General features: G+C 42.2%; 1 protein-coding gene across 1 annotated transcript in view; it reads left to right on the forward strand.

The window, feature by feature from the left end:
* DHX30 (DExH-box helicase 30) overlaps positions 1 to 15363 on the forward strand; it is a 1694732-nt gene that overhangs the window by 55406 nt on the left and 1623963 nt on the right. Inside the window, exon 4 of the mRNA XM_044066068.1 lies at positions 14964 to 15283. Coding sequence (XP_043922003.1) covers positions 14964 to 15283 — 320 coding nt within the window. The remainder of the gene's footprint in view (positions 1 to 14963; positions 15284 to 15363) is intronic.

The following is a 15363-nucleotide window of genomic DNA, read 5'->3' on the forward strand; positions in this document are numbered from 1 at the left end:
ATTCCACCAGGAAAATATATTCTGAAAACAGCTGGATACAGCTTGAGTCTCACTACTGCCCCTTGACATTCCTTGATTTCTGGAATAAATGTTTCCTTTCTGCCTGGTGTAGAATGAGTAATCATTTTCCTCAAACACTCGTTTCCAACTTTTAATACTTTGCCTTTTTGACACTGTTTTTCAGGATCAGCTCTTTCTCCTTCTGCAGGTCTTGACTGCTTTGTTGTGACTAGGTTTGGAAGCATATACATGGTGTACCCTTTCACTTAATAGTTCCAGCTGTGGCATACCAGTCCAGTTGCTTATTTGAGCTTTTAAAAAATTAGTTCAGTATGTTCCTTATTTTCTCTGGTATAGCAGAAAATCTCAGATTTTCTTATATGCACTGTCCTCTAATCTACCATTTTTTTGAAACCTCTCTTCTTGAGAAGTCTCTTACTCCACCATCATTTTCTTCATTTCAACCTCTGATTTTTGCAGTTTTGTCATCTCATCTAAATATCTCTTTAAAGCGGCTTCCATTTTTTCCAGACTTTTTTTTTTATTTGAGTCTATATACTCCTTCTGTGTTTTATTTATTTTAATCATCTCTGAGCACATTTGACTTATTATTTTCCTTTAGGTTACTGGAAGCCATGTCTTGCACCAGAGTTTGAGAATTCTTCCAGTCAGTGTTCTCTCCACCTTTTTTATTGGATTTTTCTTTCGGGCTCTCTTGGTTTCTTCTTTGTTGGTATCCAGGCAGTGTACTTACTAGTTAGTAACTAAATGTATTAAAAGCACCAGAGTTCCTGGCTCTTGACTTTCACCTTCTGTTTTCACACTGGGAGAGCTGAAGTTAAGCTGTTGATCAGTGTGCAACTCATCCTAGAAAGTCAACCAGTCAACTCTTTATCATAAATATATAGTACAAAAATACCTTAACTGTTTAACCACACATATAAAACATAAGCACAGTAAGAGGTCTTTGAAGGTCCAGCCACCAGACAATTCAATCACAGAGTAAGTGAAAAGCTGGTGCAATAGACCAAAGGAGAGAAAAAAACCCAGCAAAAATGTAATTACTCATAAAACCCCATACATGCTCCATAAAGAAGAAAACTAACTAAATCATGCACTGTCTAAATCCAAATTAGTTTACAAATATTTCCTGGTCTTGTACAGGCCTTCAGCCTCCAAAATATATATATCTGGAATTCTTGAAGTTGCCAAAGAATTTGCTACTATTATGGAAAAGCTCTACTGTTTAACCTTTCCGAAAGCCTACAAAAATCACTTCCATTAATGAACTGCTCCTTAACTGCGAAATGAGTTTCCCCCATTTGCTGCCATTACAACTGTTCCCAGCATAACCTTACCTGCATTTGAAACAGTACACTCCATTATAGCATTGTAAACTTACTTAAGAAACACAAGTGCGGCAGATGAACATGTAGCTACATTTTTAACATGTACTTGCTCCTATCTGTGTAATGCAGTCTTGTTAACAAGCGAGTATCTTACACAGCTTCATTCTCCAGTGGATACTCGCCATAAGGCATATGATCCTCCAGGACATCTACAAAGATTGTGTTTGTATTACCTTAGATGCTTAGGGAAGTTCATGGACTTCCATAAATTATCAGCTGTCACCATTTACATAATCAGTTCTCATTTTCTACATGGGGTTGAGTTGCTGTGTCAACTGTCACCATGTCTCTTGAGTCAGTGACACTCCCTTACCTTCTTTGATAGTCGTGCCTGACTGTCACAGGTCTTCTCTTACAATCCATTCATCTCTTTGCTGAATGCTCGTTTCCTCTTGCCTTCTTCCTGTCTGTCCCAAATCATTTTTACCACCACAGTTGTCCATTGTGCACAACTGCACCCTCTGTTTTCCTACAGCTGTGCCTGAACCACAGTAAATCTTTTCTTTGATCTACTCTGCACTTGAAGCTACTTGAGCTTCTGCTCTGTTTTCATTTCTTTTTCAGTCTCACAATGTGCATCATAGACTCACCCCCCCCCCCACACACACACACGTGCACTTTAGGCACTTCATCATCTGTACCTTCCTCAGCTGCTATGCCTTCATTTTGCAGGTTTTTGTAACGCACAGTGGTACTGGTTGCATCACTGTACTTTTCAGTCACACACTAGCCCTGACACTCTTTGCCAATTGGTTGCAGCCTCTCTGATTCTAGCACTGACCTCTTAATTCAGACTTCCCTTCACTTCAACCAGTCATCACAGATACTTGAAGCTCTTAGCATTTTCCTCTGTTTTACCCAATATCTCAATTTTCAGCTTCTTCAAATTTCCCCCATTTGCTGCAATTACAACAGTCTTATTTGTTCTCCGTTGCATCCCATGTACCAGTTTTGAATTCCATTCCGCTGTCATTCTCACTTCTCTGAAGTTCTTGTGTAGAGTCTGCGTGTAATGCCACATTGTCTGCATACAGCAGCTTTGCTGACCTATCCACTCCAACCTATTTACTACTGTAATGCATTACCGACATGAATAGCAGTGGGCTCAGAACTGAGCTCCATATGTGCACCCACTCCCACTAGGAACCCCACTATGAGTCCAGATATTGCTCATTGCTCATACTTGTGTCGATGAGCCCTTATTCATAGCCTGCACTGATTTCTCCAGCATTTCCTTAAGTTTGATCCATTGCAGGATTGTACAAATCCACTTTCTTGACATTTTGGGCATATGTTTCCTCCAAGCGTAGGAGTACCCAATTAGATTCTTTCCTTATGTCTAGCTTCTTGCCTATTTTCTGTCTCACTGCAAATATAGGGTCAGTTGTGCTGCATCCTCACCTGAATTTGAACTGCTCATCTCTCATCTTGCTTTCTACTATTCTAAATATTTATTAATCACTCCTTTCCAGAATGTTCATGCAGAGTGACAGGAGTTTGATATCTCTGTACTTCCCACAGTTCTGAGTGTTCCTTTTGTTGTTGTATACTGGCACGGGAATGCTTATTCTTCAGTCATCTGGCATGTGACTTTCTCTCCATAGCAGTTGTAGCCCTAGTTTCGCTAATTAAGGCTAAGCTACACAGTTGTCCATTGTGCATAACTGCAACCTCTGAATTAGGTTAATCTGATATAAAAATGTATTTTTCTGAAGGCTCTGTTATGGCGCCAGAGGTATTTTAATAAACCAAAATTCTGCATGCCTTTGCTATTTAATTCTTTGTTTCATATATAACCTGACATTAAAAAAACTGGTTCTGGTGAGATACAGCAGTACAATTCATGTTTGCTTATGGAAAAGTGAATCTCCATGTTATCATTCCCAGTTTAAAAGCTCAGCCAGTAAAGGGCTTGCTGTACAGTTGCCCTTGACTACAACTACCATAATCTATCCATCTGGAAATGGATGAAGGCTGTGCCATTTACCAAGCTATACATTTAATTTATATATTTTTAAATTGTTTGTGAACTACCTTTATATAAAAAAAAAAGTCTTCTCATGAGCTACAGAGCTGATTGAAAACACCTTTCTGTTAGTAGAGTGAGCACATTTGCTTAATTAAGCTTTAGGTAGTTAGGTGGTATTTGTATGATACAGCTGTAAGAGAAAGTTTTTTAGTGTAGTAGCAACACTTAGCACAGTAAAGCAAACTTCTTACAACACGTTAGCACTATTAGATTACCTAATGGTACTAATTTGTTGCATATTGTAGCTATAACAAAAAAAAGTCTAGCATGGTGATAATATTCAGCATTAATTAGCCATGGTATGGTGGTGGTGCTACGGTAGCGTTGTCGCCTCACAGTAAGACGCTGTCTGGTTTGATTCTCAGCTAGTGTGTCTTCTGCGTGCAGATATGTGAGAATGGGCGTACCTTCGTTGAAGGTTGTGCGTCAGGGCTGGTAACTCGGCATGTAAAAGTCAACTACCAATCATTAGCGGACCGGAGTTCTGCTGTGGCTACCCCTAACTGGGAAAGCCAGAAGACATAACATTAAGAAGAGAGCTTCAGTATTCTAGAGATCTGTTTGCAAACTTTAATCTGCGAAGCAGGAATCTAATGCTGTTTTGCTTTACAGTCACCTTGTCTCTCTTTCTGTGATTCTGTTCATGGGTGGTGATTAGCCCTTAGTGTGGATTTGACTTGTAATGCGTATCTCTGGAAAGGAGGAGGAAGTAGACATGTGAACAAATGGGCAGGGATGCGATAATACAGAAAGATATGTAGTCAGGCCTGCAGAGAGTTTAAGGCAGTCTTTGCATCGTGATAAAATCCCATCCTGCTGCAGCAAATTGGATGTAAATGACTGCAAAGAGTACAATTAAACATTGCACTATTGAATATAAAATAAGAAACCGGTAATACATTTTTGGATACATTATACTACTGAGGATCAGTGATTCTGATATACCCGGTGAAGAGGGAGTGGAGCTGTGACTTTAGTCTGCATTGTTTTTTTAACATACAGTGTTTAAAATAATACAAATGTTTGAGTACAAACCAAGAGATATAGGATATGTTAGCCACATAGTGCCATTGTGTTGTAGCAGGTGCTATTCTGTGTTACTGCTTTAGAGGTGAGGCTAAACAGGTACTGTTATTTAATATCAAAGAAATGGAGTACAGTTTTTAAAACTATTTCTGGAAGGCATCCTGGCATTGTAGCACTTCACTGAGGGGAGCTGTGACATTTTGCATTTTACCATGGTGTAATAAGATGCAGCATTTTAAAATAACTGTACAACTCAGAATTTGTCATTGTACTCATGAATAAAAAAAGTGATGAAACACACATTGTTAGCAGCACAGCACTATTTGGTACAAAGTCATACACGGATGATAGGGAAACATGTTTACCCAGTTGCAAATCTGACATTTTACTTTTGTAGCAGTGACTGACTTCAGGTTCATAGTATGACACCTTTATTTGTATTAATGATAAATGTATTGTTACTGTCTTATAGGTTCGTAGGTCATACTAGGCTATCTGCCCAAGGGCATTTATAAGCCTAGCCAGAGTGTGTTTGGCTTTCGCCACCCATTTTAAATTAATTTTGCTATGCCTTTTTTTCGAGGTTAGTATACTGTGCCTCTGTCTAACAGTGACACAGAAGTGATACCCAGGATAAACCTACAATTTCCCATCCACTCAAGATTCCTCTTGAAGAGAGTCAGTGAGGGACTCTGCCTAACCTAAACTGGGATTTTGTTCCAGAGTGAAGGGAGCCTCTGGGTTATGAATCTGTCCCTCCAGCATGTCCTGTTTATTTCAGTGCTGAGGTTAAAGTCTCTCGAGCGCATAGCTCGATGGGATTTGGATTTTCTGAGGTGCAGCATGTCCATTAATTCCAGGTTGGACATGGCTTTTTACGTCAGGCACAGATCGCCTCTGAGCAGGCGGTATGCCACTGAGTAGAGCTGGAGTTTCATTAACCGGGCAGCATATGACATCTGTTTGAGTCCTTTGATCCTATTGGTGAGGTACTTTTCGGGTCTTTCCAGTTGCTGCAGGTGTCTGGTAAGGTACATCCCAAAAGGGGCATTGTACTCAATTATGGGCCTGATGAGGGATGAGTAAAGAGGCACGATGACCTCCCCTGATCTAGATGTGAATCCCTTCATGATTAGTTGGGCTATATAAAATGTTTTTCTAACCACTTTGGCCACGTGGTTGTCAAATGAGAGATTGCTATCAACTTGGGTCCCCAGGTCCCTAATTACTTCTTCTGTACTTAATGGATTACCACCTATGTGGTAATTTGTGGGCATTTTGTTTTTGCCAAAGGGGATGACTATACACTTTTTGGCATTTAGCTTGAGGCCATGGCTCTGGCACCAGTTGTCTGTTTCTATGATGCCCTTTTGGAGGATGCTTGTGTCGGCTGGAGAGTCGATTATGGCGCCCAGTTTGCAGTCATCTGCGAACTTGGTCAGCCACAGTTTTTCCGTGTTGGCCTGTACCTCCAAGAAATATATACCAAACAAGAGAGGTCCCAGGACTGAGCCTTGTGGGACGCCACTTGTAACTGGTTTGGAGTCTGACATGGCTCCAGCAATTCTAACCATGTGGGTTATGTCCTTGAGCCAGTTTGCAACCCATCTAGTGACATACGGGTTTATATTTAAGCTGGTGAGCTTATCTATAATGCCTGAGTGGGGTATTGTATCGAAGGCTTTTGCAAGGTCCAGGTAGGCTGTGTGGACCACCTTCCCCTTGTCAATGGCCTTGGTGACTGTTTCAAAGAAATCGACCAGGTTTAAGAGGCGGGATCTGCCCTTAACAAAGCCGAACTGGGTAGGATCCAGTGTCTGTAGGTCCCCAATATCTTTATTTATGAGGTTCATGATGATCCATTCCATAGCTTTGCAGACCAAGCTAATCAGGCTTATGGGGCGATAGTTTCCAGGATCTGTTGAGGCACCACCTTTGTGGAGAGGGACCACTGTTGGTGTACGCCACTCTTTGGGTACATATCCTGTAGTAAGGCTGAGATTGAACAGTAGTTTTATGTTTGGGTTTAGCTCTTCTTGGAGTTCATGTAGGACGTAGCCCGGGACACCGTCTGGTTCCATTGATGCTGTGTTTTTTTGCTTTGGAGAGGGCGGCTCTTACTTGAGCATCTGAGATGTCAGGGGGTCAGCACTCTGCTGGGATAGATATTTGCCCTTTTGGTTGAGGGGGGAGAAGTTTGCGCTGAACCTGTCAGCTAGGATGTTGGCAATGTCTGTGGGTTTGATGTATTTTGTTTAATTTTAGACTAATTCTGAGCATATCTGGGAATTCCCACCCAGGTTCCTAACATAACTAAAGAAAGCCTTGTGATTATCCTTAGTGTCCTGTGCAATTTTTCTCTCAAAGCTGGCCTTAGACGATTTTATGAGTGCCCGTAGTTTTTTCCTAATACCGATCAGAGATACCTTCCCTTTTTGGGATTTTGCTCTATCATGTAGTAGCTTCCTCCTTCTATTGTATAGTTTGTTTATGGCTGGGGTCCACCAGACAGGACGTCTGCCTTTGGAGGATTGGGTCTTGGTTTTATTTGGGATTGCATGATCCATGCATTCCTGAAGGTGTTCATAGAATGCGTTTATAAAGGATTCTGCGGTCTGGGCCGTATTTTCCACAGGCTCGGGGACTTTGAAGGATTCCACCTCGGTTTTGAGGAGTGTGAAATTTGCTTTAGAGAAGTTTTTCACTGTGGTTTTCTGGGCAGGGTGTTGCCACTAGTTGGGGCAGCTGTCATTTTCACAAGTGCTTATATAATCAGAAGATATTTTGCTTGTGTTTGTATTGCAGTAACTCACTAATTTAGTACAGCTGTTAATTTCAACAACACGTGCATGTGACAGACTATTCAAGCTTGTTTGCATATTGCCCCAGATGAGCTCTGTTGGGCTACTTTCACATGCCTGCAGTGCAATGCAAAAAGGGAGAACCTCCAAATCTAGTATGGAAAATGTAAGAAAAAAAAATGACCCGGGCCAGTGGGCTGGGGTTGGAGAGGTGCTGATGGAAGAGTAATGGGGCTTTAGTAATACTGATTATCAACTCTAAATGAGGCAGATTATGCAAAAAAAAAAAAAAAAAAGACCATCCAGATGCTAAAACATGTAACATAAAAAAGGGTTCCACAGAGCTCATGGCACACTAAGGACCTGAAAAAGACTGCAGTATGACATAAATACAGGTTGGGCAATAAACGGGCAGAAGTCAAGTCACTATTTGGTTGATGTTTATTTGGATATTATAACACTTTAAAGAATATCATTCACGTTCTCTTCCCATAGTTTATCTTGCACCAACGTTTATTAGCTTGAATGTAATGACAGAAACTGATTTTTAAACATATATCCCTCTTCAGTCAGGGTGAAGCAGGAATTATATAATATTTTATGATGCACCAAATGGCCACTAGTTTAAAAAAAAAAAAAAAAAGTACTATAGCTGAGCATTTTATTTATTGGCATTAGGCTACACACAGTATCCTATGCATATTTCAAATGAGTAGTTAAGTATTATGTGATGGAAGCTATGTACAGAAGTGAATTTATTAAATTTGAATGCTGTACTTGTATTATGCAGCTGAATGGAGTACACAGTTAATGCATTTAAAGTGCTGCTCTGATCTCTTCTTGTACAACACTTTGTCAGGGCTTTATCCCTGTTTAGTAATGGAGCTGGCATGTTGTGAGCAGTAAATTGTCACCAGACTTTCTTGGAGGTTGCTACATTTTTGTTTTGATGAAGTGTGCAGGTAAATGATTAAATACAGAAATGCATGGGGATGGTTGGGTTTGTCTGTAGTCTGACACAGCCAGAGGTGGTGTAGTGTAACACATACACTGTCTACTACGCACCGAGACGGTTTGTTTGTATATATGTATGTGTTTTTTGTTTCAGTCGTGAGGCATTTTGCCTTATAATTATTTAAATGTATTCTTTTCCATCTCACAGAATGAACCGTTTTACACTTGTAATCATTTTCTTTGTCAATGGTGTCCATTACATTTGCTAAGATCTAGCAAGGTGTTTTGTTTTATAGAACATTGTCATTTCTCAGGTATATTAGACACTGTCCTTTTTCTCATGCCTCACAAAACTCCAGAGGTGTTGCACTATCCTTTGATACCATATACCCTTTCATGTCTTCTTTAATCTAACAATAAAGCACTGCTTTCCCATAATTAAATTGCAGGTCATTCTTTGCATAGAGGGCTAGATCTCTGACTTTGTCATAGGGAACAGAGTGTGAATAGTGGCTTAGATGTCTGTAGGAACTGGAGAGGGAGGATGGGAATGAGTTGCCATTGTTGATGTCCTTCAAGAATGCAACTGCAGTCATAACATGTGGGTTGTCCTGCGTCAGGCAGCCCTCGGTCGGCCGGATTCCAAAGTCTGGGTCCGACGTCGGCTGATGTCGCATTTCTCTCCGACGTCAGAGCGGCTGGAGCACATAAGCATCAGCCGACGCCATTTTCTTCAGTGTTTCTTGCCCCAGATGCCAGGTGCCCTCCAAGGAAGGCTGTAATCAAATTGGTAGACATAAACAGGATTCCAGACAAATACATGAGTAATAAAACAAATACACCATAACAGATATCCCCAGCTAAGAGTGAGGGGGATAGGAGTGGACCCTAAGCATAGAGGGGTATGGAGGGAGGGAAAACCCGACTGCACTTGCATGTCTCTCGGACATCTACATTTATGGTATGTACAAAACTGTACTATGTCCTTCAAGAATGCAACTGCAGTCATAACATGTGGGTAGAATACCATAGCTTAGCTGGGGGTGGAGGTATGCTCTAGGAAAGAGATGGTGTGGCAATCAAACCCTGCAGGACTGCCGAAGCAAAGCCTGCTCTGGATCTGGAATATAGGGGGAGATTGTAGTGTTTTGAGAATGTATGCACGGAGCTCCATGTAGCAGCTTCTAGAATGTCCTTTGTAGGCACCCCTCTTAAAAATGCTGTAGAGGAGGCTGTAGCTCTGGTGGAATGTGGTCTGACATAGGCTGGAACAGTCTTTCCATGAAAGGAATAACAGAATCTGATGCAATGTCCAATCCATTTAGAAATAGTCTGTTTTGAAAATGCTTTTCCTTGGACTACAGGGGCGTAAGCTACAAAAAGCTGTTCAGACCTCCTACTGGCCGTTGTTCTGTCCAGGTAGTATCGAAATTGTCTATGAATGTCCAAGGTATGTAAAAGCCTTTCCCTCTTATTCTCAGGATTGGGAAAGAAGGCAGGCAGATGAATGGCTTGATTTAGAGAAACCCTAGATACCACCTTTGGCATAAAGGTAGGGTTGGTCCTTAATGAAACCCTGTCTCTGTGGAAAATAATAAAGGGTGGTATTGCCATTAGGGCCTGTAGTTCCGAAACCCTTCTTGCTGAGGTAATTGCCAACAGGAAGGCTGTTTTCCATGAGAGAAATTGCAAGTCAACTGAAGCTGCTGGCTCAAAAGGAGGTAGAGTCAGTTTTTCTAAGACAAAATTGAGATCCCAGGCTGGCACTGGGGCCTTTCTTGGTGGCTTAATGTTCTTGATTCCCCGAGGAATTGTCTTAGTAAGGGGTGAGAAAAAACAGGAGGATCAGTGTTGTATCTAGCTGAAATAGCAGATGCATGTATTTTTATTGAAGAATATGAGAGGCCACTCTGTAACATATCTGCCAAATATTCCAAGATAAGTGGGATGTTCAGTAATGATGCATCATGCCCTTTGCTGGTATTCCAATTGCTGAATCTTTTCCACTTTGCTAAGTAAACCTTTCTGGTGGACGGTCTTCGAGCCTCTGTTAGTATCCGCTGAACTTCCTTGGAGAGAGGTAAGTTGAATTCATTTATGGGATCTCCCAGGCTGTTAGCTGCAGAGTCTGAAGGTTTGGATGCAGTGTTTCGAAATTGTGCTGAGTCAAAAGTAGAGGCCACTGAGGGAGGGCCCACCTCCTGGTGTGACATATGCTCCGTAGTAGTGGGTACCAGTGTTGTCTTGGCCAATCCGGAGCTATTAATATTCCCTTGGGCTTCTCTGCTTTGATCTTTAGTAATACTGAGGTCATCAGTGGCAGAGGTGGGAATGCATAGATTGCTAGGGAGTTCCAGTTGAATGAAAGAGCATCTATTTTCCAAGCCTTTGGATGGTATGTCCTTGTGCAAAATTTTGGTAGTAGATGATTGAGGTGAGAGGCAAATAGGTCCACTTCTGGCTTGCCCCATGTCGAAGTGAGTTGTCTGAAAGCCTTCGGATGCAACCTCCACTCGTGTGGATCTGTGAAATTCCTGCTTAGGCTGTCCGCCAACACATTGTCTTTTCCTGGAACAAACTGTGATTGCAACTGGATGTTTAGACTCGGTGATTTCTCCCAAAGCTGCATTGTCAGTCTGCAAAGGGGGTAAGAGTGAATGCCCCCCTGCTTGTTTATGTACCACATGACAGTGGTGTTGTCTGTCCGTATCATTAAGTGGCCTTGCTGGAGTTGGTTTTGAAAAGCCTCGATAGCATGCATTACTGCCAGCATTTCCTTTTGATTTATATGCAGATGTGTTTCCTTTGGAGACCATTGTAATTGTATACACCTGCCTTCCATGTGCGCCCCCCATCCGAGGTCTGAGGCGTCTGTAGTCATGGTCTGTGTTATCTGTGGTTTTTTGAATGACAAACCTGTGTTTTTCTGGCTCACCGAAGCCCACCATTGGAATTCCTTTTGTAAGCATGGAATGAGTGGTATGATTGTCTCCAAGTTGTTGCTGTGCTGAGACCAAACACTTTTTAGGTACCATTGAAGCTTTCTCATGTGTAGTTTTGCTAATGGAACCAGTAGAATGCAGGATGCCATGTAACCCAGGGCCTGTAGGAATCTCCTTGCAGTCATCTGGGTGAGTTTTGCTAAACCTCTGAAGTATTGAGTTAACTTCTCTTGCTTGTCTTCTGTCAGGTAAGCCATTTGAGAGGCTGTGTCTAGTTTGGCTCCTAAGAAGATTATTTGCTGGGATGGCTGCAGTCTTGACTTTTGGAAGTTGACTGTGTATCCCAGAGCTTGAAGTAATCGTATGACATATTCCAGATTTTTTTGTCAACATCATCAATTTGTCGTCCGCTTGTATGAGGCAGTCGTCCAGGTACGGGTAGATTTGTATACCCTGGAGCCTGCAATGAGCAATTACTGAAGCCAGGCATTTTGTAAACACTCTGGGCGCAGTAGATAAGCCAAATGGCAGTGCTGAGAATTGATAATGCTCTGGCCCTGCAAGAAATCTGAGGTATCTTCTGCAACTGTGTCTAATAGGGACATGCAGGTATGCCTCCTTGAGGTCCAGAGTGATCAGCCACGACTCCTTGCCCAGCATGGGAAGGAGTTGCTGTAGAGTCAGCATTTTGAACTTCGGTACTATGAGAAAGGTGTTTAATGCGGACAAGTCCAGTATTGGTCTCCATTGAGTTTCTTTTCTTGGAACAAGGAACAGTCTTGAGTAAAACCCCTGTTCTTGTTCTTGTTGTGGAACTCTTTCTATTGCTTTCATTTGAGTTAGCAGAGAGATTTGCTTGATAGCCTCTACCCTTTGATGTTGTGGTAGATTTGGCATGCCTTGCTTCCTTGGTAAGGTATGGAAATGAAACCTGTACCCTCGGTCTACAATGTCCAAAATCCATTTGTCCTTTGTCAGTCTGTACCAGTTTTCTGCAAACAGAGATAATTTCCCTTCAAGGAGCTTCTAGTTGTTCCCTGGTAGGCGGTAGTAGAGGAAAGTCATTGAGATTGTGGTTGTTGGGCAGGAGAAACCCCTGCATCACCTCTTTGGTTTCCTGGCTGCCATTGATGTCCCCTGTAAGGGCCTCTGTATTGGCCTCTTCCTCGGCCACGTCTGTTCTTACCCCTTTGAAACTTTTCTGGATTAGGAAAGGACCAGTTTTTTGAAGGCCAATTCCTACTGAATCTGGGGGGTTGAACCTGGAGGAAATCCTTTACAGTTTGAACTGATTTTGCTTTTTCTTCGATGGTCTTTAGCACATCCTTGGCATTTGCACCAAAAAGCTTGTTCTTTTCCAGAGGTGCATCCAGAAGTTTTGCTTTTACATGATCTGGTAGAGGTTGATCTTTTAACCAAGCATGTCTTCGCATCACTGCCCCTGTCATAGCTGCCCTACATGAAGCTTCCAGTGCATCATATCCACACTGCAGGAAGTGATTGCTTACTTGCTGAGTGTTATGTACAGCTTCCTGCAAAGTCTTCCTGTCTAAAGGATCAGGAGAAGCTAGTGTTTTTTGTAAATCTTCTAAGAGATAATCCTGATATTGGAACATATGAAAAAGGCAATTTAAAGCTCTCATAGATAAAGTAGTGGAAGTATAAACCTTTTTACCCCATCTCTCTAATGACCTTGCTTCCCTGTTGGAGGGCAAAGGATTTTTTGAGGTGGAGGCTGAAACTCCTTTAGGCCCCTGTGAAATAGTTTCCAAATCAACAGTATGGGCCCTGAATAAATGGGAATGAGTTTCTGGGACCCTGTAATACCTGTCTGGCTTGGCTGGTGCAGGAGGGAGAGTATCAGGGGTAGCACTAGAATCAGAATACAAATCATCCAGAACATCAAGTACAGGAGGAATAGCTAAGGGCCTGTGCTGAGGCTTCTTAAGGAAAGTCCTAAGGCGTTTCCTGGAATCAGAATATTCCTGGCCCTGCCACTTGAAATGTTCCCTCATGGTGTGCAGAACTTCCCCAAAGGAAATATCCTCAGGAGGGAGGCCGAAGGTATGGAATCTTCTGCATCAGAGTCCTCATAGGTCTGGAAGAGCTCTTCCTGGCTATCAGAGTGGACAGAGCCCTCAGAGTCTTCATCTGAAGGAGTAGGGTCAGAGGGTTCAACCCGGGGCCTTTTATCAGGAGGAGGCTGGGATGCTCTCTCAGGATGGGTCTGTGAACCTCTAATCATGGAAATTAAATCAGCAGCCATGGACATAATTTGTGTCTCCGGAGTCGGCTGAGGTAAGGCTCTAGGAGTAATATGCTTTGTTTTGCTGGCTGCCTTAGCCCTAGTGTAGGCCTTAATAGACATGGCCATAGGGGGCCTGGCAGCTCCACGTGCAGGAGTGACCTTGTCTACAGCAATGGTCTCGGGCATTTCCTCGGTTTCGGTATCCGGAGGAAAAACTATCACTGGCGTCGGAGTAATGTCTGGAATCGGAGTCGTCGGTAATGCGGTGTCTTCGGTTCGGAGCGGTGGAGAGACCGTCTCAGAGGGAACCGGAGCACTCGCGCTAGGTTTTGGCGTGGAGTCGGTAGTAGACACAGGCCGAGGATGTCGGTCCCGGTCTTTTCGCTTTTTGGGAGTTTGCGATGTCGGAATATCCGACGGCATGGTATAAGCAAATTTATCGCCGAAAAAGTCTTCAGCGAACTCCACCCGGCGCCTGAGAGTGCGCTTGTTGAAGCGAGCACAGGCCGAGACGTCGTGGTCTGGGCCCAGGCAAGGGAGGCAGTAAGAGTGGAAATCCTTATGAGGTATTTGTTTACCACAAAAAAGACAATTGTTAACTTTTTCAGTAATTTCTGACATCGGCTGAGGCAAGAAAAGGTCCCCAACGGGGTACTTAGCTTTTTTGATGACTTCGGTATCGTAGAATACAGGAGCTGACCGACCGGCACTTGCGAACTGCTTCTGCTTCGGGCACCGCGCGGCAAGAAAGAATCATGCTGCACTTAATTTAATTTTTTATGCAGTTGGTGACTGAAAGAAAGCGCGATCTGCAAGAAGCTTTAGAGTGATATTCCAGCTTATTTTAAGTGTGTTGAGATTGGCCTATCAAAAGTCATGTGATGCAGACTTAAACCATTGTTAATTTTTTTTCTATTATTTGAAAATGTAGCTGTGTGGTAGAGAAGGATAGAGTATGCAGATGAACATTCTTTCTGGATAAAGAAAGACACGGCACAGACTGAAAGATTAGCCACCCCTTAGGCCCGATGGAGAAGATTTGAGGAGCATACTTAAAATGCCAAGGAAATGAAAGGCAAATGGCTTTCTGGCATTTTTGCATTTTATTTTAGTGTGTGTATAGCTATTAATTTCTAAGACCCCCTTAACATTAAAAAAAAAGTTGGTCTGATACCTCTCTTGCTTTCTCTATTCGGTACTCACCTCCCCATTAGACTGTTATATGATAAAGACTTTAAAACATCTAGTTCTGAGTAAGTGGTTGATTGCATCTTCCAGTTTCAGTACCAGCTATTTCACAGAATTAATAATCAAACAGGATAAAAGATTAGAACATGCCAGTGATCAAACAAGATAAGATTAAATGCATGTTCTATTCTGCTGCTGTGGTTGCATAACTTTTACACGCAATGTTTAAAAATTGATATATTTTTTTTTTATTTAAAGTGATAAGCCATGATTTTTCATCTATGGATCAAATTCATATCTAGATCCATTTTATAGTGAAAAGTTAAGAACTAAAACTATACCTTTTTTTACTGCTTTGCTTTCCAGGACTGGGGTTTGTTGGGTCCACAGAATGAGCTGCTAATGGCAAAGCAGTATAAATCTGTGACTGAGAAGCTCAATTCAGTGGTTGTAACTTCTCCTGCAAAGAGGCAGGATGGCAGTCGAGAACTAGGACTGGTAGACAAGTCACTTAAAGAGATTTCTCATCTGTCAGCCCTTAGGCTGATCCAGAATGCAGAGTCCAGGAAGAAAACTATGTCAGAAAATTCAGAAGCTGAAGAGCTGGAAGATGAAGAGCTGGAGGAAGGAACACTGGATGTCACAGAATTTCTTTCCACTGCATCTCAGGAGTCGCAGCAAATGAGGTAGAATTCAGGCATTTTGTTTTATTTTTACAACTGACTATGCTTTTGTCTACTGTAATGCATGTGAAGACTCCTTTAGT

This window comes from Protopterus annectens, chromosome 3.part0, assembly GCF_019279795.1.
Source record: "Protopterus annectens isolate FY-2018-M chromosome 3.part0, PAN1.0, whole genome shotgun sequence".
Lineage (NCBI taxonomy): Eukaryota > Metazoa > Chordata > Ceratodontiformes > Protopteridae > Protopterus > Protopterus annectens.